The 27,797-nt window shown below is 47.5% G+C and overlaps 1 protein-coding gene across 1 annotated transcript; it reads right to left on the bottom strand.

Annotated features, from left to right (window-relative positions):
- Positions 1–39: 39 nt before the first annotated feature.
- Positions 40–27,797, bottom strand: THSD1 (thrombospondin type 1 domain containing 1). The gene is made up of 5 exons (XM_056126087.1): positions 27,782–27,797; positions 24,291–24,444; positions 20,152–21,117; positions 6,748–6,906; positions 40–1,412 (listed from the first exon to the last, which is right to left on the bottom strand). Exons 2-5 carry the CDS (start codon positions 24,346–24,348, stop codon positions 40–42), a joined length of 2,556 nt encoding a protein of 851 aa, XP_055982062.1. The 5' UTR covers positions 24,349–24,444; positions 27,782–27,797.

The following is a 27,797-nucleotide window of genomic DNA, read 5'->3' as shown; positions in this document are numbered from 1 at the left end:
CAGAATCCCCAGTGGGGGATGTCCAGACTGATTCTGGGCCTAGATGACCAGTTTCTCCACGCTAAGGGTACTCGTGGTTTCATCCTCTTCATTGGATCCAAAATACCCAGGGAGGTCCAGCATCCTCTGCTCAGACTCGGTCAGTCCAAATGATGTGTTGTCATAGAAGGCGAACTCGGGGTGGGTGGGGAAGCTCTGACGCCTGTCGTTTCGACACTGGGAGGGGCTCAGGGAGCTGATCCCCGGGTAGCTCTCTTTGAGGGTGATGGGGGAAGGCTGCTTCCTTGAGGAACTCCTGTGGCTGAGGGATGGTCCTCTCCGAGCTCGGTGAGTCTCTGTTCTCTCCCCCGCCTCCAAGCCCACCTGGCGGTCCCCCAGATCCTGTTTCCTGCTGGGCTGCCCCGAGGTGTAGGATTTCGGGAGCGGGCTTAGCAGGCCACTGGTGCCACCCATCCCTTGGAGAGCATCTGGTTTCTCAGGAAACGGGATGGCGCCTCGGCTCTGTGGCCTGGCTCTGTCCTCGGCCGGGTCCCAGGTCCATGTTCTGGCACTGTAGGCCGGGGCCTGCTGGGGACTCAGCGTGGACATGCTCCGCTCCCGGTACGGCCGGGCCTGCTTGCTCTCATGGAAGCTGGCCGTCCTCCGGAAATGGGCACTCCGGGAGTGGCTGCGCTCCGACAGGCCCCCTCTGCTGCCCAGCTGTCTGAGCTGGGACTTTCGGATCAGGGTCTGGCTGGGGCTCACGGCACAGCTGGCTGGGGAGACGGCCCCGTCCAGGCGGGAGGGAGGCCTCTCCCCGCCACCCACCCCAGGCGGGTCCAGAAACGGGGACTTGATGCGGAACTTGTTGGCCACAGCTTCTGGGCCTTCCGGCTCTATGGGAGGCGTGTTGGCCGCGTCGATGGCCGTGTCCGTCAGGGGGTTCTGGGACACATGGTACACCTTGGTGGTTTCTGTCAGGCCCTTCTTCTTCATCTCCTTCAACTGCTGTTGGGCCAGGCGGTAGCTGAACAGCGGGGGGATGATCTTCTGGGCACTGGACTGGAAGCTCTCGCTGCCTGACGTGTCGTCCTCAGGAGATGCTGGCCCATTCCGCCGGTAGGTCAGAGGGATGCCCATGTCCTCGGGGCCCCCCGCAGGCCCGTCACCCCCGTCTGAGAAGCTCCCCCGAGGCTCGCTCAGCCCACAGATGTTCTCCTCGTCGGAGTTCTTCCGGAAGCTGGGGGAGTGCAGGGAGTTGTGGCGGGCTGGGGTGCCGCACTTGGGGGCCCGGCCGAACCTCCTCCACAGTGTGATGAGCACGGTGGCCACGATGATGAACAGGCATAGGGAGATGCCGGTAACCGTCACGATGTTGTTGGACTTTCCTGGGACCTCGGGCTGAAGAGGCGTCGGGCTGGAAGGCCGGAACGCTAGACACAGAGAGGGGGACAAGGAAAAACAGATGGGGGTCTCTGGTTCTGTCTACTCTGAGGAAGAGCACAGTACACAGAGGATGGGGACTTCTGGGATTCCTGGGGGCAGCTCAGGCCAGACTAACAAAGAGAGGCTCTGAGTCGGGAGGAATGAGGGCTGTCCTTGTCTGTGACTCTGGGGCCCAGCACATCCACTGAAATGGGTCTCAAATGTGTCTTCACAGTAAGAGCATGAGGAAAATTTCAAGGGAGGAAAAAAAATCAGTTTTTTTTGTACCTCTGAGATATCTGGGCATCTGTTGCCAAATAAACCTTTGAGACACACCGTGGGACATTCTTCATAAGGATCAGTCTTGAGAGGCCATGATATTTTAGAGGGGGTTGTCCTCAATCTGCACATCTCAGGAAGAATTCAAGGGTGAAAGGAGACATCTGAAAATTCTGAATTCCACTCTAGCATCCAGAACACCATCACAACCGTCACTGTCCGCCCAGCTCAACTGTCCAGGCCGCTCCTTGGCCCTGCCTTCCTCCCTCCCTGCCCTCAAGGCTGCTTGCACTTACCTAGCTTCATCCGCCTCCGGAGCCTGTACCGCCTGTACTGCCACAGAAATGCCTAGTCTGAGGTCGCCTAATGCCACTCCAAATCTTACTCCTTTCTTCCCTGAGCCCCCGCACTCAGGCATTTCTGGTCCTGGCCAGCAGTGTGTCACCTCCTTCCCCTTCCCCCTTCCCCTACCCCTCTCCTTTCTTCTCTGCCCTGAGGCTCCTCCACGCAGAGAGCTGCCCCCCCCCCCCCCCCACCAAAACACCTCTTGCACGTCCTGGCTTTATCCAAGGGCCAGGAGGGTGCCATGACACAGCCTTGACCAGCAAATGGGGCCAGCAACAGGATTTTATTTAGCTTCTTCAGTCCTGACAGCCACTTGCCCTTTGTTCTTTGGCCACCATATAAAAACTCTTTTCTTCTCTTGTCCCTGGGCTGGAGCGATGATAGCAAAGTGGGTAGGGCGTTTGCCTTGCACACAGCCAACATGGCCGACCCGAGTTCGATTCCTCTGCCCCTCTTGGAGAGCCCGGCAAGCTACCGAGAGTATCTCGCTCGGGCAGCAAAGCCTGGCAAACTACCCATGATGTATTCGATATGCCAAACACAGTAACAAGTCTCACAATGTTACTGGGCCCGCTCAAGCAAATCGATGAACAACGGGAGGACCGTGACCATGACCCCGTCTTCTCTTGTCCCTGGCACCCACCCAGACTGCCCCTACTCTCCACCCCTACTCTGTGGCAGCCACTGGTCACCAGGGCGCAGGTCCCAGCTTCCCTCACACCGAGTAACCTCCATGTCCACTCACCGTGCCAGCTCCCCTGGTCTGCGCCTGCTCCTGTTCCTGCTGCAGTCACATGCTGTCACCACCTGCAGGCTGCGTCCTCCCCTCGCCCATGTGCTTTAGGCCCTCACTGACCCTCTGGTTACACTGCAGCTTCTCCCAGCCTTGCAGATCCCATGCCCACCGCCACAACCACCTTCCCTCCGGTCATCTGAACTCTCCTGACCTTTTCTTTCTTTCTTTCTCTTTCTTTCTTTCTTCATTTCTTTCTTTCCTTCCTTCCTTCCTTCCTTCCTTCCTTCCTTCCTTCCTTCCTTCCTTTCTTTTTTTGCTTTTTGGGTTATACCTGGTGATGCTAAGGGGTTACTCTTGGCTCTGCACTCCTGCACTCAGGAATCACTCCTGGCGGTGCTCAAGAGACCATACGCGATGCTGGGAATCGAACCCAGGTCGGCTGCATACAAGGCAAACGCCCTACCCACTATGCTATCGCTTTAGCCCTCTCTCCTGACCTTTGATGCTGAGCTTTAACTCTGGCATCACCCAGCAAAATGCCAACCTAGACAGGTGAAGTCTAAGATGCTAGCACCTGGGCCCTGAAAACCAGCAAAGAAAATCACACACCCATGTAGGCCAGCATGGGGATTCCCCAAGCTGCCCCCACACACCCTCCCGGGGGTTTCTCTTTCCCCTAATACTATTTCCCAGTGCCTCTCTTTCCTCACACAGCCAGCTTTCTACACCACAGACACAGCAGCCATGCTCTATTTGCCTCTTCCTCTATGCTGCTAGCAAGAAAAAGTCCTCCTAGGAAAGACTGTCTTGGCCCAGTGCTCTGTTGGCCATCCTTCCCCAAACGACTGTCTACCAACACCAGATTTCTCCATCTTGGAGCGATAGCACAGCGGGTAGGGTGTTTGCCTTGCACACGGCTGACACGGGTTCGATTCCTCCGCCCCTCTTGGAGAGTCTGGCAAGCTGCTGAGAGTATCCTGCCCACAAGGCAAAGCTTTGCAAGCTCCCCATGATGTATTCGATATGCCAAAAACAGTAACAAGTCTCACAATTTGTTGTGAGACATTACTGGTGCCCTCTTGAGCAAATCAATGAACAGTGCTCCTCTACACAGATTCTTAACCTCATCTGGGAAATTTGCTTGAGCTCATCTTGCTTTAAAGAGGCCTTTCTCCACATACCTCAAGAAATTTGTATTCTCTGAAATCATTTATAGCCCCAGGGCTTCATAAATGTTGCAGTTAGATTGAGTGACAAAATATGAATGGATGGATGGATAGATAGATAGACAGATATTATAACTAAGTTAATAGGAAAAATTTGGGGAATTTTTATATGCTCAACCATTTATTATCTGCTCAAATTCAAATACTACGTCTACCATCATTTACAGATTCATTTAAATGAGGACTGGCTTTTTGTTTTTTTCTGATAAAATGTCATTAATATGGATTTCAATTTTGACACATATCTGTAGCAATTTAAGAGGTCTAAACTGAGGGGTTGGAGAGATAATACAGCAAGTAAGGTGCTTGTCTTGCAAGCGACTGACCAAGTTTAATCCCTGGTATCTCATATGGTCCCCTGAACCCTATGAGGAATGATCCCTGAGCACTGCCAAGTGTGAACCCCTCCCCACCCCTACAAACAGCTCTGATCAATCTAAGCCAAAAGAGCTGTCACTTCAGTTTTACTATCTTTCTTCACAAAAAGTAATTTTCTAATCAGCTCGTCTCTATTACTTTTTAATGCTTTGAAAGTTTACTCAAGTCACTAAGTATTTTCAAGTGATCCGCTTTACTGTTTTCCTGACTCTAAATTTCTTAATTCCAAGAATTAAGATTTCCTTGAATGGTGGTTTTGGCAATAAATTATTTTCTTGGGAAAAAAAATAAAATAAAGAGGCCTTTCTAGTACTGGAGAGATAGTACAGTGGGTAGGGTACTTGTGTTGCACATGGCCTCACCTGGTTCAATCCCCAGCCCTGAGCACAGAATCAGGAGTAAGTCCTCAGCACCACAAGGTGTGGCCCCCAAACACAACTGAGACCTTTCTGGAACCTTCTCCCCACTGCCATAGCCTGATCTTTCTCCTGTGTGGATCTCGTGATGGGCACTGGAGCAGGTAAGACCCGACCTTGCAAAGTGGCCCAGAAGCGAAGCCTCGCAAGAGGGAGAACCTGGGCAAAGTTGGCAAGAACAGGGTGTTAGCAGTGGGTGTTCGGCCTTGAGCCTCACTCAACCTCCTACTCACATGCGCCAAAGACACAGAAATTGTCAAGTACACTCAGCAGGTCATCCCACCTGCAACATCTAACCTTGATTGGGATTGGACCAGGGCAAAGCAGAGAAGAAAAGCTGATGGGCCAATAATGCTAAACTTCATGTGATTGGACCTTCTTGTAAGCCAAGACCCTCTATAAAATATGTGTGTATTTGGCAATAAAGTGAACAGCTATCAGCTGCTCCCGGAGGGTGTTTCTCTGCATGCCCGTCATCCTTTGCCCCACGTCTGCCCAGACCCGGTGTGCAATGTGTCCGGGCACGTTGGAGAAAAACTGTTCCCCAACACTTCTAGAACTCCCACCTATGTTACTGAAAGTTCATCCACATAGGCTGACATACTGCATCCACAATGATGACCTGCAGCTTTGGCCACTGAGACCCCATGAAATGGTTCCTGGTGGGTCATTAAGGAGCTAAGAACCCAACTGAAAGGGAGTTTGTCCTTTTCTTCCAATCTGTCGAACTCACTCGGAGAGAACATAAACTCAGGAATGAGCAGATCCAGACCCCACCTGACCCCACCAGCCTCGCTGTTGCCAACCACAACACACTCTCATGTCCACACCCCAACTCCATGCCCAAACTCCTCCTCCTCCTCTCCTGGGACCTCCCACACACACAACCTGAAGGAACAGGCTCTGAATCTGGTTCTATCCCGAGACCTCTCTCCTTCTCTCCCACTTGCCACATCAGGAACCTTTAAATCCATCTCTCTTATGCAGCTGCATGGCTGAACGTCATTATTCACTGGGATGGGTGAAAACCTCTTATCAGGCCCAGCTATATCCATGTCAACCCCTTCTGACCTATGTACTCCCATGTTACGGGAGAGAGGAGGGGAGAGGAGAAGGGAGGAGGGAGGGGAGGATGGGGACGGGAGAGAGGAGAAGGGAGAGGAAAGAGGGGGGGGGCAGGCCTGCCATAGAGTCAGACTCTGTACACTGCTGCAGTCTCTGTGCTCAGTGGGGATCGAAACAGGGTCTGCTACAAGTCAGGCAAGCACCCTACCCTGTACCTCTCCAGCCCAACATGTTGTTGTTGTTTTAATTGGGCCACCATTAAAAGAAAATGTGCTCATCTGTGCTCAGGGACAATCCAAGGCCTTGAACATACCAGGCAAGTGATCGATCACGAGACAATCCCCCTGCTCAGGACCCTTAAAGATACATATTCATATGATTTATTTAGACATTTTGCACCTACTTGGGCCTGATTAAAAAAATACAGTTTTGATTAGACCATTTGCTGGATTTTCTATATTTTCTCATAGATCCAAAGAAGGAGAAGCCACCAAAAAAAAAAAAGTATTCTGGGGAAAAATGATCACCCTTTCCATTTAAAAAAAGAAAAACTAATAAAGGGTTTCCAAAAACAATAATAAAACTAAGAAAATGTTTTCTGTGCCTCAATCTTTCATTTAGATAGATTTCCTGGCATTTCCCTATTTTCCACAATGCTGAATCCCTGTCTTTTCACCTGCAAGCTATCCTGAGCTGCAGAGCCAGACCCTCTGGCCAGGTGTGTGTGTGTGTGTGTGTGTGTGTGTGTGTGTGTGTGTGTGTGTGTGTGTGTGTGTGTGCACGCTGGGGAAGAAGGGGACAGCAGGGAAGGGTGTCAGGGGGCTGGGGGGGTTCCCTACAGGTTTCTTGTTCAGCAACCCCTCTGAAGAGGTGACACCCTGGAAGAGGAAGAACCTACCAGCGCAGTCCTCCAGGGAGCACAGTGATGTCTCGGAGGCCACTCCGGGGCAGCCAGACCTGGACAGGGAGGAGGTGAGACACACGCGGTGGCGCTCCCGTGCTCCGTCTCCGCATGTGGCACTGCACGGGCTCCAGGGCTGCCACAGCCCCCACGTCTCTGCAAGGACACCGGCCAGGCTGTTAGCGCCATCTGAGGATCAGCTGCACCCACAGCTCTGTCAAACCACACTCAAAGCGCAGGCCCAGGAAAGTCAGTAATGAGAAGGGCTGGAAAGATATTGCTGGGGTTAAGGATCTCACCTGGCATGCATCCCAGTTTGACTTGATGCCCGGCACCTTATGGTCCTGTATGCACAACCAGGGGTCACTTCAAGGTATAGAGCCAATAATGGCCCCTGAGCACTGCTCGGTGTGACCCCCAGGTCCCTACCTCACCCAAAACAAAAATACAAAAACCCTGAGACACCCCCAGGTGATAGGTTGGGAGTTTCTGCATGTGGACGCCCTGGGTTCCCCCAATCTTGTTTTCCCTCCCTCCCAGCACCACATGGAGTAGCCTCCCCAGCAACGGTAACAAAAAAAATCCCCCAAGATATAGAAAGCTGGAAGGAAGGAATGTTGCACAACCCTTAAAACAAAGAAAGGCTGCAGAATTTGCAAAGCATGAACCATTCTGAGCACTCCAAGGTCTGGGGTCAGGGCCAGCATGGACCCGGAACATCAAGAAACACAGGCTCCCGGGGTTCTGGGGGCAACTAAAACCTCATGGGAAGGGGGGCGTTCCGGTCTGTCCTTCACGCCCTACCGAGGTCACCAGTTGCCCCCCACGAGGGGCTCTCCGGCACGGCCACAACTCCAGAGCACAGAAACCAATCTCTTAATTATCTGACTTTCAGTAGAAATACTTCCAGGGTTAATAAGTAAAATAGCGGAAATCTAAAACCAACATTTAATTCTTGAACCCAGCTGTAGAAAGCAAATCATTTCACAATGCTTTTTCAGCATATCTGATTTGGTGGGGGGGGGGGGGGGACTCTAAATAATAGTGGTGAATCTTTTATTGAAACAATGAATCTAATCAAAGCAGATAGAGTGTTAACTAGAATTCATCTGCCTCGCAGGCATTGGGAGGGGTGGAGGGTGGGGTTTTATTGGGGTTCTTCGTGGTAAAAAATAAGTACTGGTAAAGGGAAATGTGTTTGATATTTGCATGACTGAGACCTAAACCTGAAAGCTTTGTAACTTTTCCCACAGTGGTTCAATAAATAAATAAATTTAAAAAAAATTAATAAGGTAAAAAGAAAAAAACACAGGCTCCTTTAGGATGTGCGGGATGTAGGCGCCGCTCCCCTGGCACTATGCCAGGCCTCAGGGGGTGAGAATTCTTCTCAGTAGGCGAGGAGCTGCCCAGAGGCCTAGTGAGGGCAACATGAAAATACAGAAGCCCAAGGAGCCACACAGGAGTGAGTGGAGTTTCTCCCTTTGTGCAGGCTCCCCTACGAGGACTCCACTGCAGACTCAGAGGATGGCGGCAGACACAGGCCAGAGGTGGAGGAGGGAAGGAACCACAGTTTCCACGAAGTTCGCCCACTTCGGCTCCTTACCCGCTAGGGACACAAGGGTCTGGGTCACAGGACTCAAGGGAGCAGGCTCTGGTGGGGGGTCACTGCTGCTACGAATGAGGATGGGAAAGCCATTAATGCCTGGGGTGAAGCAGTAAGTTCTACCACTGGACCAGGATATCAAGAAATCCTATCCCTGAGATTCAGGGAATATGACCCTTGATTAAGACTGAAGTTGAACCGGAAGAAAAGCATGTTCTCCCAGCCTGCTCCCATGCACCATGTTGGCAAGAATTAAGTTTCAGGGGCTGGAGTGATAGCACAGCGAATAGGGTGTTTGCCTTGCACACGGCCGACCTGGGTTCAATTCCCAGCATCCCATATGGTCCCCCAAGCACCGCCAGGAGTAATTCCTGAGTGCAAAGCCAGGAGCATCCCCTATGCATCGCTGGTATGACCCCCCCAAAAAAAATCAAGTTTCAAAAGACAGGAGCAGGTGACTGAGAGAGAGGAGAGTGTTGGCTGTGGCAGCAAACCCTCTCCATACGCACGCTCCAGCCTAGAACTCAGGCAGCGTCTGCAGTGGGAGCTAAAGCTTTTGGCAAACTGGCTCCTGCCTGAAGCACAAAGCAACACTGGGAAACTCAAGTCTGCCATTCACTGAGGGCACCATAGCAACAGCAAAATCCCAAACACAGCTCCATTCCTCACCACGCTGACCCAGTCTCATGCTGGTGTTCTAGCCAAAACAGGGTAAATCCATTTCCAGGCATAAGTGGAATCTCCAGTTCTAAGTTCATCACTCAACCAAAATTTATGAGATACACAAAAAGTGAGATAGAAAAAAGATGCTAGCAAGAGAGAAAGTGACCAACGGAACCAGATTCAGATGTGATGACCATGTAACAATAATTACATAATAATAATATAATAATAGTAATAAAATATTAGTGAGGGAATGGAAAGCTCCCATGATTGAGAGGTTAAAGATAGTAGTGGAAAAGATGAACAAACACCTGAAGGGATGGAAAATCTCATCAGAAAGTTGTAAAATAAAAGAAGGCAAATAAGTGCTAGAAGTGAACAAATATAAACAATATCTTTTGAGGCTCAACAGGAAACTCCAAACAATTAAGGAAAGGAAACAGAGACTCTGAAGACCAAAAGAATTGACCCAAACGGGGCTGGGAGAGACAGTACAGTGGGCAGGGCATTTGCCTTGCACAAGGCTAACCCGGATTCAATCCCTGCTACCACATATAGTATCTTGAACCTACCAGGAGTAATTCCTGAGCACAGAGCCAGGAGTAAGACTTGAACATAGCTGAATGTGGTAAAAAAAATTAAGTTTGTTTTTTTTTAAAAAAAAGGACAAGAATTCATCTGAACTAAACTATAAGAGTATGAAATAAAGAGGAAAATAGAACATTCAAGATTGGTATGGCAGCACTGTAAGTATAAAACAATCACTTCAACAAATTTTAAACTATGATAACTCAGCTGAAAAATAAACAGAATAGACAAGAGCTGTGGGACAACATCATACAGTTTCACATATGTAATTTTAATTACGAAAGAGAAAAGGGAAAAAGAACATAGTCCAAGAATGATTCAAAATCAATTAAAGACCTCAAACCACACCTGAGATGCTCAGAAAACACAAAGAAGGGGAACACAAACAAAACAGTTACATTATATTTGAAGTGGTAAAAATAAAATGAGAATGAAAACTGTGAAGTCTGTGGGGAAAGAGAGGGCGAGGTGAAACCCGTCACACCCAGAAGAGAAGGTGAGGATGATGGGAACTTCCATGCAAGCTAGGTCCAAGAATAATGGCTCTGAAGAGATGTTTTTCACCCCTTTTCTGACTGCAGCCCCCTTCCAATCTCTCTCCTTCCTATAGACTCCCTGTCCTACCCTTGGCCCCCAAGTATTATGCCACAGACACCCACTTAAGTGATTTTCACCTGTAGCCCCTTGAAATATCCTGGGAGCCATGTGGACCCCAGTTGTGAAGTGCTGATATAAAGCACTAGAAGAGAAGTGGTCAACCCCCAGAATCTCATTTCCAGAGAGCATATCTATCACAAATAGACGGTTTTAAATAAATGAGACAAAGAGAATGAATCCAAGATGACCTTTGCTGTAAGAAATGTTCAAGGAAAACCCTGTGGGGATGGCAGTAAAGTTCCAGGGTAGCATGATTTGCATATGTGTGACCCTGGGTTTGATCCCTAACATCTGCTCCCCCGTGTCCTTCTATAAGAAGTCATGTACTACCAGACAAAACCTCTATCTATATAGAGACATGACTAGTGCTAACATGGACTAATAAAGGTACAATAAAATTCATTTTTATTTTTAAAATCTCTAAAATATCATGTATTATGTGTTTCTAGCATATATAAAGTCAAACATATACTAAATCACAAAAAATGAATTGGGACCATACTATTAGAAGGTCTTTATACCATACAGGAAGTAATATATTATTATCTGAAGATAGATCAAGAGTAATTAAAGATATTCAAGACAACTGCTAAAATCACTTTAGGATATGAATAAGAAAATAGAATTGTAATTAAAGTAAATCATAAAGATAGTAATTATTCTAAAGGCAGAAAAGAGAAAAAAGGAACAAAGAACAGATGGAAGAAATATAAACTACCAAGATGGTAGGTCCTAATCAACTATATAATGATTACACTAAATATAAGTAAACACACCAATAAAGACTAGTATATTAGATTTCAAAAAGCTTGGCTCAACTAACTTCTGTTTAAAAGAAATGTCCTTTAACTATAAAAACATAATAGATTAAAAATAACATTGGGATCATTAAGCAAAAGAAAACTGGAATGACTGTTAATGTCATACCAAAAAAACTGCAGAATTTGTAATATAATCAGAGATCAAGAAAGACATTATGTCAACCATTTAACTTCTTGGTTATCTATCCCCAAGACACAAAAAATTTTTGTACAAAAGGACACATGCCTACTATTATTCATTGTAACACTTAGCACGATAGCTAAGATAATGAGTCAATCCAGTTATCCAACAACAGATAAATGGATAATGAAGTTGTGGTGCATATACACTATTGGAATACTATACAGCTGCAAGGAATGATGAAATCAGGTGATTCACTGCAACTTGAAAGTGGAGTATATCATTTCAGTAATGTCAGAAGGAAGACAAATACCATCTGATCTCACTTATCACAGAACAAGAGACTGCAAGGAATCAAAGTAGGGGTACCAAGCTTACTCTGGAGCCTTGATTCTGAAAAGGAAAAGGACAGAGAAGGGGAAAAATCAAGGGGGCAAGCAAGAAGAGGTAGATGGGCAACAATTGGTGCAGTGTCTGAGGCCCCGAGCACACCGGTGCCACAGAGGCATATGTATCTGTCTACACCATGGAACCAACAGCACTGCCGGAGGAGACCCAAACTGCAATTACTGAACTTGAAAAATGTGCCTACCAAGGAGGAAAGTGGGAAGTGGGGTGGGGAGGGAACCCGGACACACTGATGGAGGGATGCTGGCTTTGAGAGCTGAATCAGTATGGGAACACTGAATACATGAAACTCTATTACAAATAAGTTTATAAATCATGATGCCTTTATATATGTGTGTGTCCTTTATATATATACATATATATACATGTATATATATACATATATATATACACACACACGTATAAATACACACACACACAAAAGAAGGGAATTACATAATGGGTTATTCTTTATTTGAGGGTCAATTAATCATGGAGAGCCTTAACAGCACTAAATGACAATGAATCTAAAACCAAAGCTTCAAAACAGATGTATGTCACCTCAAAACAGACATCACTGATGGACAAATCTAAGTTTCTCTTCTGACTACATATCTATTGTTAACACCAGAGAAAGTAACTGAATAGGCCCCTCTAAGGGGAGGTCAAATGTTAGGTCCTGATTTTGATTCCTGGGACTGCAAAAACTTTTTTTTTTAATTTGCTTAAAAAAAAAAAAACTGAGAACACTCTTTGACAGCTCTGCTCTCGGTAATCTCAGCTCCACAAGCAACCTCCAGGCCAGTGACTGTGAGCGTCCCAGCAAGGGAGGCAACACCTAGTGAGCACCACAACAGAAAGAAAAGTGTGAGTGTAGCATGATCAGAAAGTATGACCCTCCTGGGCAGGTATGTGAGTGCTGAGGCAACCAGCAGTAAGCACCACAACAGCTAAGGGTGCAACCCGGGCAAATAACACAACTAAAGGAACACAAATCTTGCCAAGTGTCACAGCATCACAGCCTGGTGTGCAATGCCCTGGGTGAGCACCACGACTCCAGGAGCATATCCAGTTGTGTGTCCAAGCAACCCCTCATCATCTCAACAACAACACTGAAGGGGAGGAGGGGGGATTATCTTAAACCTTTTCTTTATCAGCATTCATCAAGCCCCAAACCTATGGGGTCATACTAACGTTAAGCAACAAAGCAGTCACCACATGAAAGTCTGCCTTCAACTTACGTGGGCAAAAACTGCCAGTGCAGTCAACGGTATAGCAAGCATTAGGAAAACAAAAGGAGAACATGCAGTGAGGTACATTCTCAAGGAAGCCAAATGGTGCAATCTTGGGAGTGAGTCATGGAATGAGTTCTCTACAGCAATTAAAACTCTCTGGGATTTTCACAAGGGTGGGATCCTTTACAAACTAGTATCCTGGATCGACATCAACTGAGGTGTGGTAATTATGTTCCATCCAGAGGTCCAACTCAATACAATATTGGTTCTGTGTGCCTGAATCTCACTGCTGGAGTTTCCAGTGGCAGAACAATGAACTGGCTTTGTCCTCAACCTCTGCTGTTCTGATTCTAAGCCCCAATGCTTGCAAAGCTTTGGGAATCTTATAGTAAAGTTTCTGAGCTCAAGTATTGTAATTCCTTTATTGAAACATCTACTGGGAATACCACTTTGAAGAAGTTCAATTTGAAAATCAACATATGACTTATACTTCCTTCTCTTGTGCTCACATTAAAACCACAAGAGATAGAATTATGAAAGGTACGAATCCTTTTGTTATTCTTTCTAAACTCTCATTTTACTTTACATAAATACAATTAACGTAACTACATAAAGTCATCTGTCAAACTAAAAACAGTAATTCCATTAGTAGGGAGTCTCTCAAATTTGGCTTTAATAAAAGCATGATTCTCAATGTTAGAAGTCTCACTTTGAAATGCATTGTTTCAAGAGCAAAATTATGGAATATCAGATAATGAGAAATAGGAAATAAACATTTAGGCTAAGAATAATGTCTTTTTTATTTCTAAACCAAATTAATCAAACAGGAAACACAGGAAATCACTCAAATAAAGCAATGGACAAATTTAGTTTAGGGCAAAATGCTTTTAAATGCCTGCCATCTTATCTGTTCCCTGAAGATTCCTGCTAATAGTTTTGAGGAAAATACTTGGTAAAACAGGACTACAGGAGATTGCTGTAGCTCAAGTACCAGAAATGAAGAGCAAAATGACAACTATTCCAACTTTATGCATAAAAGGCTGTTTTGCTTTGTTCTGTTCGGCCATTCACACATGTGCTCTCAGCACCAAACCTGTTTAGCCAGAATAAAATGCCTGTCCGGCTGATCCAGAGGGTGTTAATTCTGAAAGAGCAGAATTGATCGGAATATGAAGAGCAACATCAAAAGGATTCCAGCCTCTGTCACGTTCCCATCAACAGAGATTTCTGAACCAAATTAATCAAACAGGAAACACAGGAAGTCACTCAAGTAAAGCAATGGACAAATTGCTTTTTGTTGAGGACACCACAGCATCTAAACAAAACACGCTTATAAGCGCATTCCATAAGCAGAAGTGAGTAGCTACAAGCATCTGCTGCAGCAAAGGCAATGGGTGGGCAGTTCAGATTTTCAGTGCACAGAACAAGGCTCTTATTTTGGGCAAAGCATGCTTTTGCCCAGACTTCAACGTGGGTTGCTCATCTTTCAAGAATGGGAGGTAACATGAACCAGTGAGACGAGGAGGAAAGTAATTTTTTTCTCTCTAAAATATTTATGTTGTTTAAGACATGTAAAGGCAACTGACTGCATGGGAGGCAGAAAGGCAGAGTGGGAGAAGCAACTTCGCAAGCCAGTCTAACCACCAGTGGGGTGAAGTCACTCAAGCACCATGCACGTTGGGCAAGTGACTTAACCTTTCTATGACCCTCTCTTTCTTCACAAAACTGCCAACATCGTAAATCTAACAGAAAGGGCTATTCACAAAGCCCTTAAAACAGTGAAGCAGTACTTGGTGCAAAATAATCACTATGAAAACGTTAGTTTATTATGTTAGACGGTCACAAAAAGGACGTCAGATATTCCTAAGGAATCAGGAAGGAAGAGAGGGTGTTCCATTAGACTTTACTGGCTCACCCACTTTCAGAGAATTGTTAAGTCTTCCTGAATAAATACAGCATCTGTGGATCTGCTCCAATACGACTCATTTAATTCTCTTTTCTAGTCTTGGCAAAGCAACGCACAAAGTAGACAGGCCACTTAAAAAAAAGATTGCAGCAAAGAAGTATAGATAACCCTACTGCAAGCAACAAAGAAGAAAATGACAGGGTGCAGGAGCCAGAGCAGAAGTACAGCAGGCAAGGCACTTGCCTTGCATGCAGTCAACCCAGATTCAATCCCTGGCACCTCATATGGTTCCCTGAGCAAGCACCACCTGGAGTGATCCCTGAGCACAGAGTGAGGAGTAAGCCTTGCACACCACCAGATGTGGTCCCAAAACAACAACATCAAAATGACAGAGTAAGAGCCTGGAATGGCTCCTTCCTTGCAAGTCTGTGTTTATGTGTTCAAGCCCCCAGAGTTCCACAAGCACCAAGTGTGATCCTGGCAGCTCTATTCCCTGTGATACCCAGCCCTGCAGGCCATTTCTCCCTGTACCACAGCAACTGTGGTATGCCCCACAGGAAAAGGGTGTGCCCCCACAAATAAAATTGAAAAAAAAAAACAAAAACAAAAACAAAAAGCTTAAAAACAGCACAAACCTTGCTGAGCACCATGGCCAAGTGGGCAAGTACCACACCTTGGTGCAAGACCAACCTTAACAGTATGGCTGTCTTTTGGAAAACAGTATGGACGATTCTCAAAAAATTAGAAATTGAGCTCCCATTTGACCCAGCAATACCACTCCTGGGAATATATCCCAGAGAGGCAAAAATGTATAGTCGAAGTGACATCTGCACTTGTTTGTTCATTGCAGCACTCTTTACAATAGCCAGAATCTGGAAAAAACCTGAGTGCCCAAGAACAGACGACTGATTAAAGAAACTTTGGTACATCTACACAACAGAGTGCTATGTAGCTGTTAGAAAAGATGAAGTCATGAAATTTACATACAAGTGGTACCACACTGAAAGTATCATGCTAAGCAAAATTACTCAGAAAGAGAGGGATAGACATAAAAAGATTGCATTCATCTGGGGGATATAAAGTAACAAAATAGGAGATTAATACCCAAGAATAGCCGAGGTCAGTACCAGGAGGATTACTCCATAGCTTAGAGATCAGTGGGGCATTCTAGGGGAAAGGGCAGCTCAGATAGAGAAGGGAGCACCAAATAAAGGGTGTTTGGAGGATCCTCCCAGGATGGGAGATGTTTGTTGAAAGTAGACTAAGGACCAAACATGATTGCCACTCAATGCCTCTTTTGCAGACCACAACACCCAAAAGGAGAGAGAGAACAAAAGGGAATGCCCTGCCACAGAGGCAGGGTGGGATAGGGGGGACAGGGGGGTGGGAGGGATAGTGGGACCCATGGTGGTGGAGAATGGGCACTGGTGGAGGGATGGGTGTTTGATCATTGTATAATCGAAACCCAAGTCTACAACTGTACCTCATGGTGTTTCACTAATAAAAATTAATTAAAAAAAAAAAAGAGTATGGCTGCCAGAGGTGTACGAGCACCCCAGCCATGTGCATGCAATCTCCAGTTACCCCAACAACACTATTAGCAATGGATTAGCAATGAGGAAGGGAAGGATGGAGGCGGGAGTGAAACAAACATGAAACAACAGGGGTCAGTGCTGCTCAGTTATCCAGGCTTCCCCTTGCAGGAGGGAGGCTGCGCATCTCATCCTGCACTGCCCACAGGAGTCCAGAGCAGTGCCAAGGACAGCTTTGCAATCTGGGTCTTCGAGCACCACTAAAGTGAGTCACCCCTCCCCCTCACAGCAGCTACAGGCGTGAGCAGTGGGGCCAAGTCAGCACTTCCTGGTGAAAGTCCCAGCATGAAAAATGGGCTCAACCCCCAGCAAATAAATGTACAACCACAGCAGCTGGAGTGTGTCACCCCCAGCAAGCATCACAGCCACGTGTGTGCAGCCTTCAGCATTGCAACAGGGAGAGAGTGAGGGGAGTTGGTGCATGTGCTCTGTCTGCACCAGCCCTGATCTGATGGCCAGAACCACACAGCCACACACACCTCCACCCCCTCCACCAGGCGTAGCCCAGAAACCCTGGCCTGACAGGGCCACATTAGTATAACTGACCTGGCTGGTCAAGTAGAACCAAGAGGCGTTCTCAGATCCTCTGAACGTTAATTCTGGGGGGGGCTTTCCCATAAGTGTCACCAAATGAGTTTTCCCCACCTAAGGGAGGATGGTGCTGAGGAGGAAACTGCCCCCCGACCGGGTAACAACATGGAAGAAGGAAGCAGGGGTACGGTGACCATTCCCCTACAGGGGACACTACTGTATGAGGTTGAGGACAGCTGAGTGGAGATTTGGGGGGGAAGTGAATGCTGACTAGTGAAGGTGGGAGAGGCATCCAGGGGATGTGCACATCTGGCCCCGGATTCCCAATGGAGTCCTAGCCTCATGCCAGCCAAGAAGGCTGACAGGCTGGAAGCTTGCAATCACCATGGCTCACCTGAGTTTGGAACAATCTCTCTGGGGGGGCAGAGAGAGGGAAAGCGGATGGTGGATGGGGACAGGTGGAGGAGAAGCAATTCTGTTCTCTCTCTCTCTCTCTCTCTCTCTCTGGTTTTGGGGTACACTCTATGGTTCTCAGGGCTTAATCCTGCTTCTGTGCTCAGGCATCACTCCTGATGGTGCTCAGGGGACCATGTGTGGTACTGGGGACGTGGAACAGGAGTCAAGTGCATGCATAGCAAATGCCTTAACCCTGTAACTATCACTCACTCCAGCCCATAGAGACCTGTTGTCAGAGTCTAGGGAATGAGGGAAGGTTGAACCAAAACGATGCTGTGGAACTGGGGTGATGTGGAGAGATTAGAACGGGTAGGAGACAAAATCCAGAAAACCTGATAACTTGTTATTGGTAGAGGAGGGCATGGAGTGTGAGTGACAGGGAGCCTGTAGGTTTAAGGGGGGAAATGAGACCAAATTCAAACCAAACGTCGCTTTGGAGGTGCTAAGGAGACATGAGAGAAGCCTGAGCCATGCAGCAGCACTGGGGTGTGGGGGGAGAGAAGTGGGGTCTGGGGATGTGTGTCAAGGCTTTGAGGAACAAGGGGAGATGGCAGAGTGTTATGAAGCCACAGTTGGCAGGGGGGAAGGTATACAAGGAGAGCGTGGTGGCTCCGAACCAAGGCCAGAGAAGGCACCGCTGGGGCGAGTTCCTGGATTTGGGGACTTGGAAGTCATTCGTGGGTTGCTCTAAGTGAGAGCATGTCAGGGTGTTGGGAAGTGACTGTGAGGTGAGGAAATCAATCCCTAAATGTAGCTGGCTTAGCAAGAGCCAGACTATAAAAGGAAGGAAAGGAGGAGAGGGTGTTAGCTGAGGAAGAGCCTTGGGGTAGCTCTTATTATTATTTTTTTTTTAAGAAAAGAATGAAGGGCATTCATAGCTGATGGGAACGGATCAGTCAAGAACAGATCAGAGAGTGCAAACAATGGGGAACAGAAGCCAGCAGGGGGACCAGGTGGTGGGGACAGTGACCTTGGACTGAAGGAAAGACACTTCACCCTGACAGCCAAGAAGAAGGTGGGGAACCCTGCCTGCAGGCTGAGGAATTCGGTGGACGTGAGTGAGCTTGGGGACTTCAGTGGCTGTGAGGTTGGAGGCAAGGGAGGAGGAGTCAGCATTACCAGAGCGCAGCATGGGGAGGTCCGAGAGAGGTACTGTCATGGAGGGAGCCAGCCACGATGCACCTCACGGAGGACGGAGGCATCGCCACCCCCACCCCGCTGTAGAATGGCCCCTGGTCCACCTGACCGTGACCTTCTTCTGCAATGCGAGTGCAGGGGGCAGCTGGCTATGCCCCAGGGTCCAGGGTGCCCAGCAGGTACACTGCAAGAACAACTGTCTCAGGGCATGGGAGGGGGAGGGGCTCAAGCAGGGGCCACGGAATCTAGGCTGGACAGAGAGGTCACTGCAGGGAACTGCCCAGTGGGAGGAGAGTGAATGAAAGGGCCTGACAGAGGGGAGGAGGGGGTGAGGCTGGAGCCAGGCCCACCCGGGTTATAAAGGTCAGCAGCGCGGCTGCCACGAGGTCCAGCACTCACGGCGGAAGCAATGAACACAGATGAGAATGGGTTATAAAGTCACCAAGCAAAGCGCTTGCCACGGCCAGATCTGTACCCAGGAAAAGGGAAATCCACGCGGAGAGGAGGAGGAGGGCTCAGTGGTGATGGAGGCCCCAGGTGTTTGGGATTTAAGCAGCGCATAAGCCAAAGACCTTTGGAGTGTGAGGTTTCTGGAAATCTCACTAAAGCAGCTTCATTCCTCCAACGAATGGGGCTATGGAGGAGACCCACTCGGCCGGAGAGAGGCAGAAGTGACCAAGCACAGCTTGGGATTCAGCCACACCTGCCCTGGCCTTAACATACCATGTCAACTGGGACGTCACAGTAGCTAGTGTGTATGGCTGCTCCCTAGTGCTGTCTGCATGGCATGATACTAACACACCTGTTTGCCATGATTCCACTCAACTCTCCCAATTCTGAGGTAGATCGTCTGGTTACCTGCGCTGCACTGGGAAAGAACCAAGACACACAGAGGGTGAGCAAGCAGAAAGGCAGGTTGGATCCCCAGGGCTCCTGCATTTTCAAGGGGCTGGAAAGTCAGGAATGGGAGTGAGGGAGCTCAACTTACAGACGCCAAACCGACTGGATCCCCGAGCACCACTGGACATGACCCAAGCCCACCCCTAATATTTTTTTCAGTTGAGACGATACTATTCAGTGCAATGAATGAATGAATGAATAAATGAACTGGAGAAATGACGGCACTGGATCTGAGAAGTGGCTCCAGAGACAGAACACAGGATGCCTCACTTGGGGTTCCCGAGCTCCCCTTTCACCCGTGTGGCCTCTATAATAATAATAATAATAATAATAAAAGGGTCCAAGCAATAGTACAGTGGGTAGGGTATTTGCCTTGCATGCGGCTGACCCAGGTTCGATCCCTGACATCCCATGTAGTGCCCTGACCACCTCCAGGAAGAATTCCCGATTACAGAATCAGGAGTAACCCTGAGAACCAAGAGGCATGACCTGAACCCCTCCACCGCACCAAAAGATAACGGGAAAAAAAAATGGGTCCAAGCAATAGTAGAGTGGGTAGGGCATTCACCTTGCATACAGCCAACCCAGGTTCAAACCCTGGCATCCCACATGATCCTCTGAGTACCACCAGGAGTAATTCCTAAGCACAGAGCCAGGAGTAACCCCGAGCAATGCTGGATGTGACCCAACCCCCGCCCCCAAATTCCCCTCCCCGCAAAGGCCCAGTGCCAAGAAAATCATGTTCCCCTAAACTTGACACAAGACTCTTGCTTGCACAGAGGAACCCCAAGACCTGGGACCCACCTATATTTCTCTGAATGAGCATGCATTCCTTCTCCTTAGTGGAAAAATGGTTTCCGCCTGAGACGCCAAACTCAAAGCAGTATTTATTCCTCCCCATGTCGAACAGAGTGCAGTTGAAAGCTGTTCTCCTCTCCCCCAGGGCCAGGCTGTTTGTGGCCAGCCGAGGGGTCCTTTCCCCGGGGCGTCCAGGGGCTTCCAGGGACACGCTGACCACTCCCTGGACAAAGGTGCAGGGCGGGGGCAGGACCGTCACCTCCACCTCGGCCTCACACATGAGTTCAGGCACCATCACTAGTTTGTATCCAAACTTCCGCGCCAGGTCGATGGGCCCCACGGCGGTGATGACGGAGTCTCGGCCAAGCAGCTTCAAAATCACAGTGACATAGGCCTCCGGGCCCACGGGCGCACAGCCGAACTCCAGCCACTGCATCGGACACAGCTCTGTGCGCTGGCGGCTCCGGATCTCCAGGGGCGGCCCCCGGCCCACTCTGGCCTCAGGGAGGCTGTTGGTGAAGACCACGTCCACCAGGATCTCGGGCTGGCCGCCGGGGAAGGCGCACAGTGGCTGACTGGTGGCCAGGCCCACCTGGAAGGTGCCTTCGGCGGCCTGTGACGTCCGGTTCAAGTCCACGTGGAAGACAGGCCACTCCACCCTGAGGGCGGCGCCGCTCTCCCACCAGGGCTCGGCTGTGCTGTTGTCCCCACCGTCCGGGGACATCACGAACCAGTAGTCGCCAGCCTCCTGGAAGAGGAAGCATTCAAACTCCAGCCTGCCCTGGGAGGCGTTGGTCTCCAGGTATCTGGTGGCCACCGTCTGGTTGGTGTTGGCCTCCAGTAACAGGACAGACACATTCCGTAAGGTTCCGTTGGCACCGTCCAGGGATTGGAAATCCACAGACACGCTGCTGTTGCTCAGCGCTACATGGTCCGGCTTCACCAAGAAGAGGTAGTCAGCTTCCCCGAGCACTGCAATGCAATGGCAGAGCTGGTTACACGGAGGCCAGGTCTGACCCCCGACTCACACAACACAGCCACAGAAACGGCCTCTCACACACAGCACAGGCTTCTGTCTCCGGTTCTCCAGAGACAAGGGATTCGTCCGGGCTATGTCTTTGCTAAACAGGCTCTGCTCTTCCCTCTTCATCTAACATGGTGACTTTCTTTTTTTTAATTTTTATTAGTGAAACACCAAGAGGTACAGTTGTAGACTTACAAATTTTTGTGCTTGGGTTTCGATTATACAATGATCAAATACCCATCCCTCCACCAGTGCCCATTTCCCACCATCACGGGAAATATCCCTCCCACCTCCCATCCCCCCCATCTCACCCTGCCTCTGTGGTAGGGCATTCCCTTTTGTTCTCTCTCTCCTTTGGGTGCTGTGGTTTGCAAAAGAGGCATTGAGTGGCAATCATGTTTGGTCTATAGTCTACTTTCAGCATGCCTCTCCCATCCTGGGAGGATCCTCCCAACACCCTTTACTTGGTGCTCCCTTCTCTATCTGAGCTCCCTTTTCCCCTAGCATGTGTGGCTGGCCTTCAAGTAACATGGTGATTTTAAATAACGCTTGCACTGATTTCAAATATGGTGACAAATATAACACTCATCAAAAGAATGTAACAGCAAAAGGAATGGACAATTCTTGAGAGACAAACCCAGTTCCCAGTGTCAGTCAGATACTGGAGTTTAGGTATTGAGGGAAAATAAATCTACCCTGATAAATCTGATCTGAGTGATACCATATAAGATACTCTAGAGCCAAGCGTCTTAAGTTGTGGGTGTGGGCCCTAGAAGATCATGGAATTGAGCACGGTGTGGGAAGGCTGGCAATGGTACAAGGTGCCTGAATACACAAGCGCCAAAAAGGAATTCAAACTCAAATACATAATGAATCCCAAGTGTTTCTGCCAGCACTTGCCTGCATTGTATTTCTCAGGTGCAAAGGCGTGGACAGGTGGAAAAAAGTTTAAAAAAACACTTGCTCTAGTCTGGAGAGCTTATAATGGACGATCCTAAATATAATTCAATATGCCTCTTCTCCAATAGCCAAGTCTAGCACTTTTGTTTTGGGGCCACGTGCAGCGGTGCTCAGCGGTTACTCCTAGCTTTGCACTCAGGGATCACTCCTGGCGGTGCTCTGGGGATCATATGGGATGCTGGGGATTGAATCCAGGTTGGTCGCATGCAAGGCAGACACCCTATCCACTGTACTATTGTTCTGCTCTAGCCGCTAAGTCTAGCACTTCTCACCAGTAATGAAACTAGTGCCCTTGGTCAATAGGAGGCAGACATTTTGAGATGAGTCAAGTATGCTGTATTTTATTTTACATGGGTCATCTAAGGTGTGGAGCAAGCCTTTGTGACGTCACAGTGACTGCTTTGGGGACTCAGAAACAGTCCCCCAAGGCCACAGTAATTGACCTAGAGAGGACAGACAGCCACACGTACCATTCCACTAGGATCAATCATCTCTTCTTTTCAAAAAGACCCAGCAGAGCAGCTGAAGACTGGAAAGAACAGACACACAGGAACCCTTGTTCCTATTTTGAACTTTATCCAAATATACTTAAAAGGAGATGGAGCTGGGCAAAGCAACCATCAACAGGCCCATGGCTGGCTCATATAAGAGAATTCTAGATTTAGGGACTGCAGGGCCCTTTGAGTTTTAAAAACAACATGTGTGGTAAGCATAGCTTTACTGATCTCATAGCACGTAGCTCAAAGTATGTGCTCACAGTCTATGCAAAATTTGGGCTGGAAGTTTTTAAATATATCCTAATGTATAATCAATTGATGATTATTAGAACCAGCATAAGAAGATAATGGTGCGTAAAGGTATTGTGTTGGGCCGGAGTGATAGTACAGCAGGGAGAGCATTTGCCTTGCACACAACCAACCTGGATTCAACCCCCAGCATCCCATATGGTCCCCTGAGCACCACCAGGAGTAATTCATGAGCACAGAGCCAGGAGTAACCCCTGAGCATTGCTGGGTGCAACCCAAAAAGCAAAAAACAAACAAACAAACAAACAAAACCCCAGTAATTTGCTTTTAACTGGTTTAGGACTTCTGCCATTCCCCATCTAAATTTAAAAAAATGCAGAGCTGGGGGACCAGGATGGAGCTCCCTGAGAATCTCTAGGAATGATTCCTGGATGCAGAGCCAAGAGTAACCCCTGAGCATTGCCAGGTATGGCCCCCAAACTGAAGAAACAAACAGAAAAAAATACCATCCCCTACAAATTTTACTAGGGGATAGTATTTCCTGGTTACTATAGTTTTCTCCATTAGTAGCTGTGCACTAAACTTCTATGCTGTGTCCTAATTTATGTTCACTTAACTTTTATCCATACATTCCAATAAGGTATTTTGTTTTCAACAATATACAACTTTGTAGGCTTTGTTTAAATGGAATATTCTGATGTCCATATTAACCGTTATGAAACTAAGGACACATACAATTTTTTGGGAATGAATATGTTTTATAATTTCTTGAAAAATATGTTAATCAATATGTTTTTGAGTAGGAATAGATGAATTAAAAAGAAATTAGTCACAGCTTGGATTCTCCCTCAAATTGTGTTTAAATGTTGAATAATGATTTACCAGGAAATAAAAGAGAACTCAAGGTAATGTGCTTGCCTGCAAGTTGTTAAAATCAAAGTCAGCAGTTTTAAAAATATTTTTAAGGACTTAAAATATCTGTAAAGTGAAATCTGAATCAATAATGCAGAATCTGAAGATGGGGCTGGATGGAATAATAGTACAGCAGGTTGGGTGTTTGCCTTGCACGGGTTCAGTCCCCAGCATCTCATAAGGTTCTGTTAATCACTGCCAGGAATAATCCCTGAGCACCAACAGGTATGTCTCCCACCCTCAAGAAAAAAAAAAAAACTGAAGAGAATCCAGTTGTACAGACCATGATTTAAAATGTACTTTGCTAGGCTGAGCATGTGGCTCAGTGGTAGAGTGGTCTCCTGGCCTGTGTCAGGTTCGATTCCCCAGTCTTGAAAACAAAATGCACTGCACTGTGGTATCTTCTCTCCCTCAGACAGGGTGTCAAACCCCCAGAGCTTTATGAAGCCTCACACATGCTTCCTCAATACCAACACAGCACTTAGCACCTTCCCCATACTCACCACAGTCACAGAGAACCATCAACAATAGATTTGAAAAGTCTTTCAACATTTGTTTCATTCTGATCAGCAAAATCCCAGGTCTTTGGTCTCCTCATGTCCTTTCTCACATCCAATTTGTGAAAAGATTTGCCCCAAAGCACCTGAAATAAAAAACCTAAAAAAAAAAACACATACTTCTGTTCAGTAAGATTAATAAAATAGTAAACATGAAATGTCAAAGCAGTCTAAGAATTTACACCTTCCTGGTGGCATTGAAAACAGGACGCTGATGTTCTCTGGGAAATGATCTTCGCTACAAGGCTCCCTTAGAGCTCCCCTGTTAGGACCAATCAAGGGTGCCTGCACCAAGATTCACACCAAGATCATCAAGTCTCATCATCATCTGTAGAACATCAAGTCTCTCGTCTTATGTCTTATGGCACATCGTTTAAAATGTGCCTAATTTCATCAAAGCGAATAGCCAATCTGCATAATATATTTTCACATATCTGCTTGGCATTTCATACTGATTTCTTGGGGGCTTTTTTGTTTTGTTTTTTTTTTTTTTGCTTTTTAGGTCACACCCGGTGTTGCACAGGGGTTACTCCTGGCTCTGCACTCAGGAATTACTCGTGGCGGTGCTCGTGGCGGTGCTCAGGGGACATATGGGATGCTGGGAATCGAACCCGGGTCGACCGCGTGCAAGGCAAATGCCCTACCTGCTGTGCTATCTCCCCTTGTTTGTTTTTTTTTGTTTTTTTTGGGCCCAACTTTCATTCCACATTACTCAAACCTGCCTTGTTCCCACAAGTAGGCTTATTAACACTATCTTTCTTGCATAATTAACATATCTTGTACAGATAACACATTTTTCTCTTTTCTCTCACACAATCTGCCTTATCTAGATGGCTTCATTTTTCTTTTCTTTTCTTCTTCTTCTTTTTTTTTTTTTTTGATGGGGAAGAAGCATACCTGGCCATGCTCAGAGATCACATCCTGCTCTATGGCCAGGGGTCATACTTAGCAAGGCGCTTAGGGGACCATATGTGGTGCTGAGATACAATCACTGTCATGGCCACTGCAGGGCAAGTGCCTTAACCTCTGCTATCTCACAGGCCCAAGCCTCATTTTTAACATTCATGAGCTTAGAAAAATTATCAAACCTTTAAAATTAAAAAAAAAAAAGATAGGCAGAGCATTACAATGAAACAGGAACTCCAGACAGCTCCGATTTCCCTTGCTGAGGGCACTGGGAAGAGAGATAATTAACAATTTGCTCTTGTGTCCATCCTCCTATACTTGTTGCTGCGGGTACTCGTGGAGAGAGAGTGATGATTTCATGCAGCAATCTTCACAGACCAGCTGGGAGGGTGGAAAAATTCAAGCTGGCCCATGGCTTGACAGGATGCATGGGCGAGGGCACAGACTTTGATACAAACACAACTGCCAGGCCAGAGAATAAGATGCAGAGCATTTAAAGTAATCAGGGGGACCACCTGGGGCCCGGGATGGAACCCCCACCCACCCCAGGACCTCACACATGCAGGACAAGTGCATGGCCACCGAGCCACACCAAGATACACATTTTCTTAATATTCTAATTTCCCTTTTTGTCCATATACTTTAGTGACCATGTTCAGTATGACATATATTTTTGGATGAATCAGACATTAACATAATTTAAAAGGATTGATGGAAGTAACGGAAAAAATATTCAGGGGAAAAGAAACTGGTGTTTTCTTTCAATAGGAGTTGGTGGAAGAAATACCACATTTCTCCAGAAGAATCCAAGATTTGAAGTGCAGTTATGCAGATGAACCATGGCTCCCTCCCACTGCCCATAACAAAAAAGGAAAGAAAATTCCACTTGGCTGGGATTTGGCACAGATTGGACCTGTCCTGGAACCTGAGCTGGGAACCTGGCCAAAGACAGCAGGTGACCCTCCTCTTATCTCTGAGGAAGTGAAGGCTGGGAGGCAATGAAATCCCTTCCCTGGGTCACTGACTCTCCTACCCAGTTGAGAAGACAGGCCCAGCTCCCAAAGCTGAGCTGACTTGCCCCCAATTGCTGGCTTCCCTCTTACCTTAAAAAAAACAAAAAAACAAACAATGGGCTGGAGTACAGTGGGGAGGGCGGTTGCCTTGCACATGGCTAACCCGGGTTCGACATCCCACATGGTCCTCTCCCCCACAAAAGAAGCCAAAACCAAAAAAACCCAACAAAACCAAAAAACCCTAAAACAGAAAAAACACTAATCACAATTTTATGATTATCACATAATTTCCTCTTTATGAAAAGGATTCATGAAACACAGAATACGGTGTTAATCTATGCTTAGAGTTAAATGGAAATAGAATTAGAAAATAAACCAGGCTTCTTGAAAAATCATAATAGGATTTTAAAAAATAGCCTCAAGCTTTTGAACATGCTGGATTTTTACCGGCTCAACCACTTATTTGAGGAAGTTAACACAACATCCAGGATGGACTGATGGACAGGAGTGCTGGATTATAAATACTAGCTTTATTTTTTAAAGACAATAGCTTGTTTCTTTAATTTCTTTTAAAAAAAATTTCTTCAAGCCACCTCGTTGCTTGCTTGATTTTCTTCCCAACATATTGTTCCCAGAACTGCAACAGTCTACTTAGAAAAGTCTACTAAAGGCTTGAAATTCATTGAAATAAAAATAGGTATATTTTATGTGGATTTAAAACCACATTTACATGCATAAACATTCACAGACAAATTCTCTATGTGGCAGCTAGCAGTAAAGGTGTGAATGCTTCTCCACGTTCAACACCATCACACCAACCTGAAATCCAGAGAAGTTCGCAGAAGAAAACGGATTATGAAGTCCAGGGGGGAAATGATTATCAAAGAATAAAAGGGGAAGAAAACCCAGGCAATGTGATGCTGTCCTTGGCGGTCCACCTGCTCTTGTTGTGTGTATGCCAACAATAAGGAAACCCCAGTTCCGAGGCTGCTAAGGTTTGGAACCCGGGCTTGCAAACGGCTTCTGATTTCTGTCCTCAACTGGACAGATGTGCCCTGGCCCCGCGCCGCTCACGTCTAGCTGCCCTGGGGACCCCGCACACCGCCCGCGCCCCGCACGCACTCGGCTTCCCAGAGCCGCGACATCAACCCCAATCAAGGTCATTCCTGGAAATCGAGTCGTCCTGCCCTCGCCGGGAGCCCAGCGTCCTCTTAAAACGAGGACCGTTGGGAAATGCCCATTCTCTAGCTCGGAATGAATTTATTTCTTTGGGGAGGGTGGGAAGAAGCAAACGGGCTCTGAAGGCTCAGTAATTCAAGACCCTCTTCCCCCGCCCCCCGGAGCGTTCCCGTTATTGGGATTCAACTCCGCGTCCACCTACACCTGCGGCCGGGGAAAGAAGTCTGCAGGCTGGACACTAGCTGGAGCGCGTACCCCGGGGGCTGCGCACCACGCGGCGCGGGGAGGGCGCGGGGGGCCGCGGAGGGCGCCCCGGGGGGCTGGGCGGGCCCCTCTTACCTCTCGGACCGGCGGC

The sequence above is a fragment of the Sorex fumeus genome, unplaced genomic scaffold, assembly GCF_029834395.1.
Source record: "Sorex fumeus unplaced genomic scaffold, SorFum_2.1 ptg000061l, whole genome shotgun sequence".
NCBI lineage: Eukaryota > Metazoa > Chordata > Mammalia > Eulipotyphla > Soricidae > Sorex > Sorex fumeus.
This window is presented reverse-complemented; position numbering and strand designations above follow the sequence as displayed.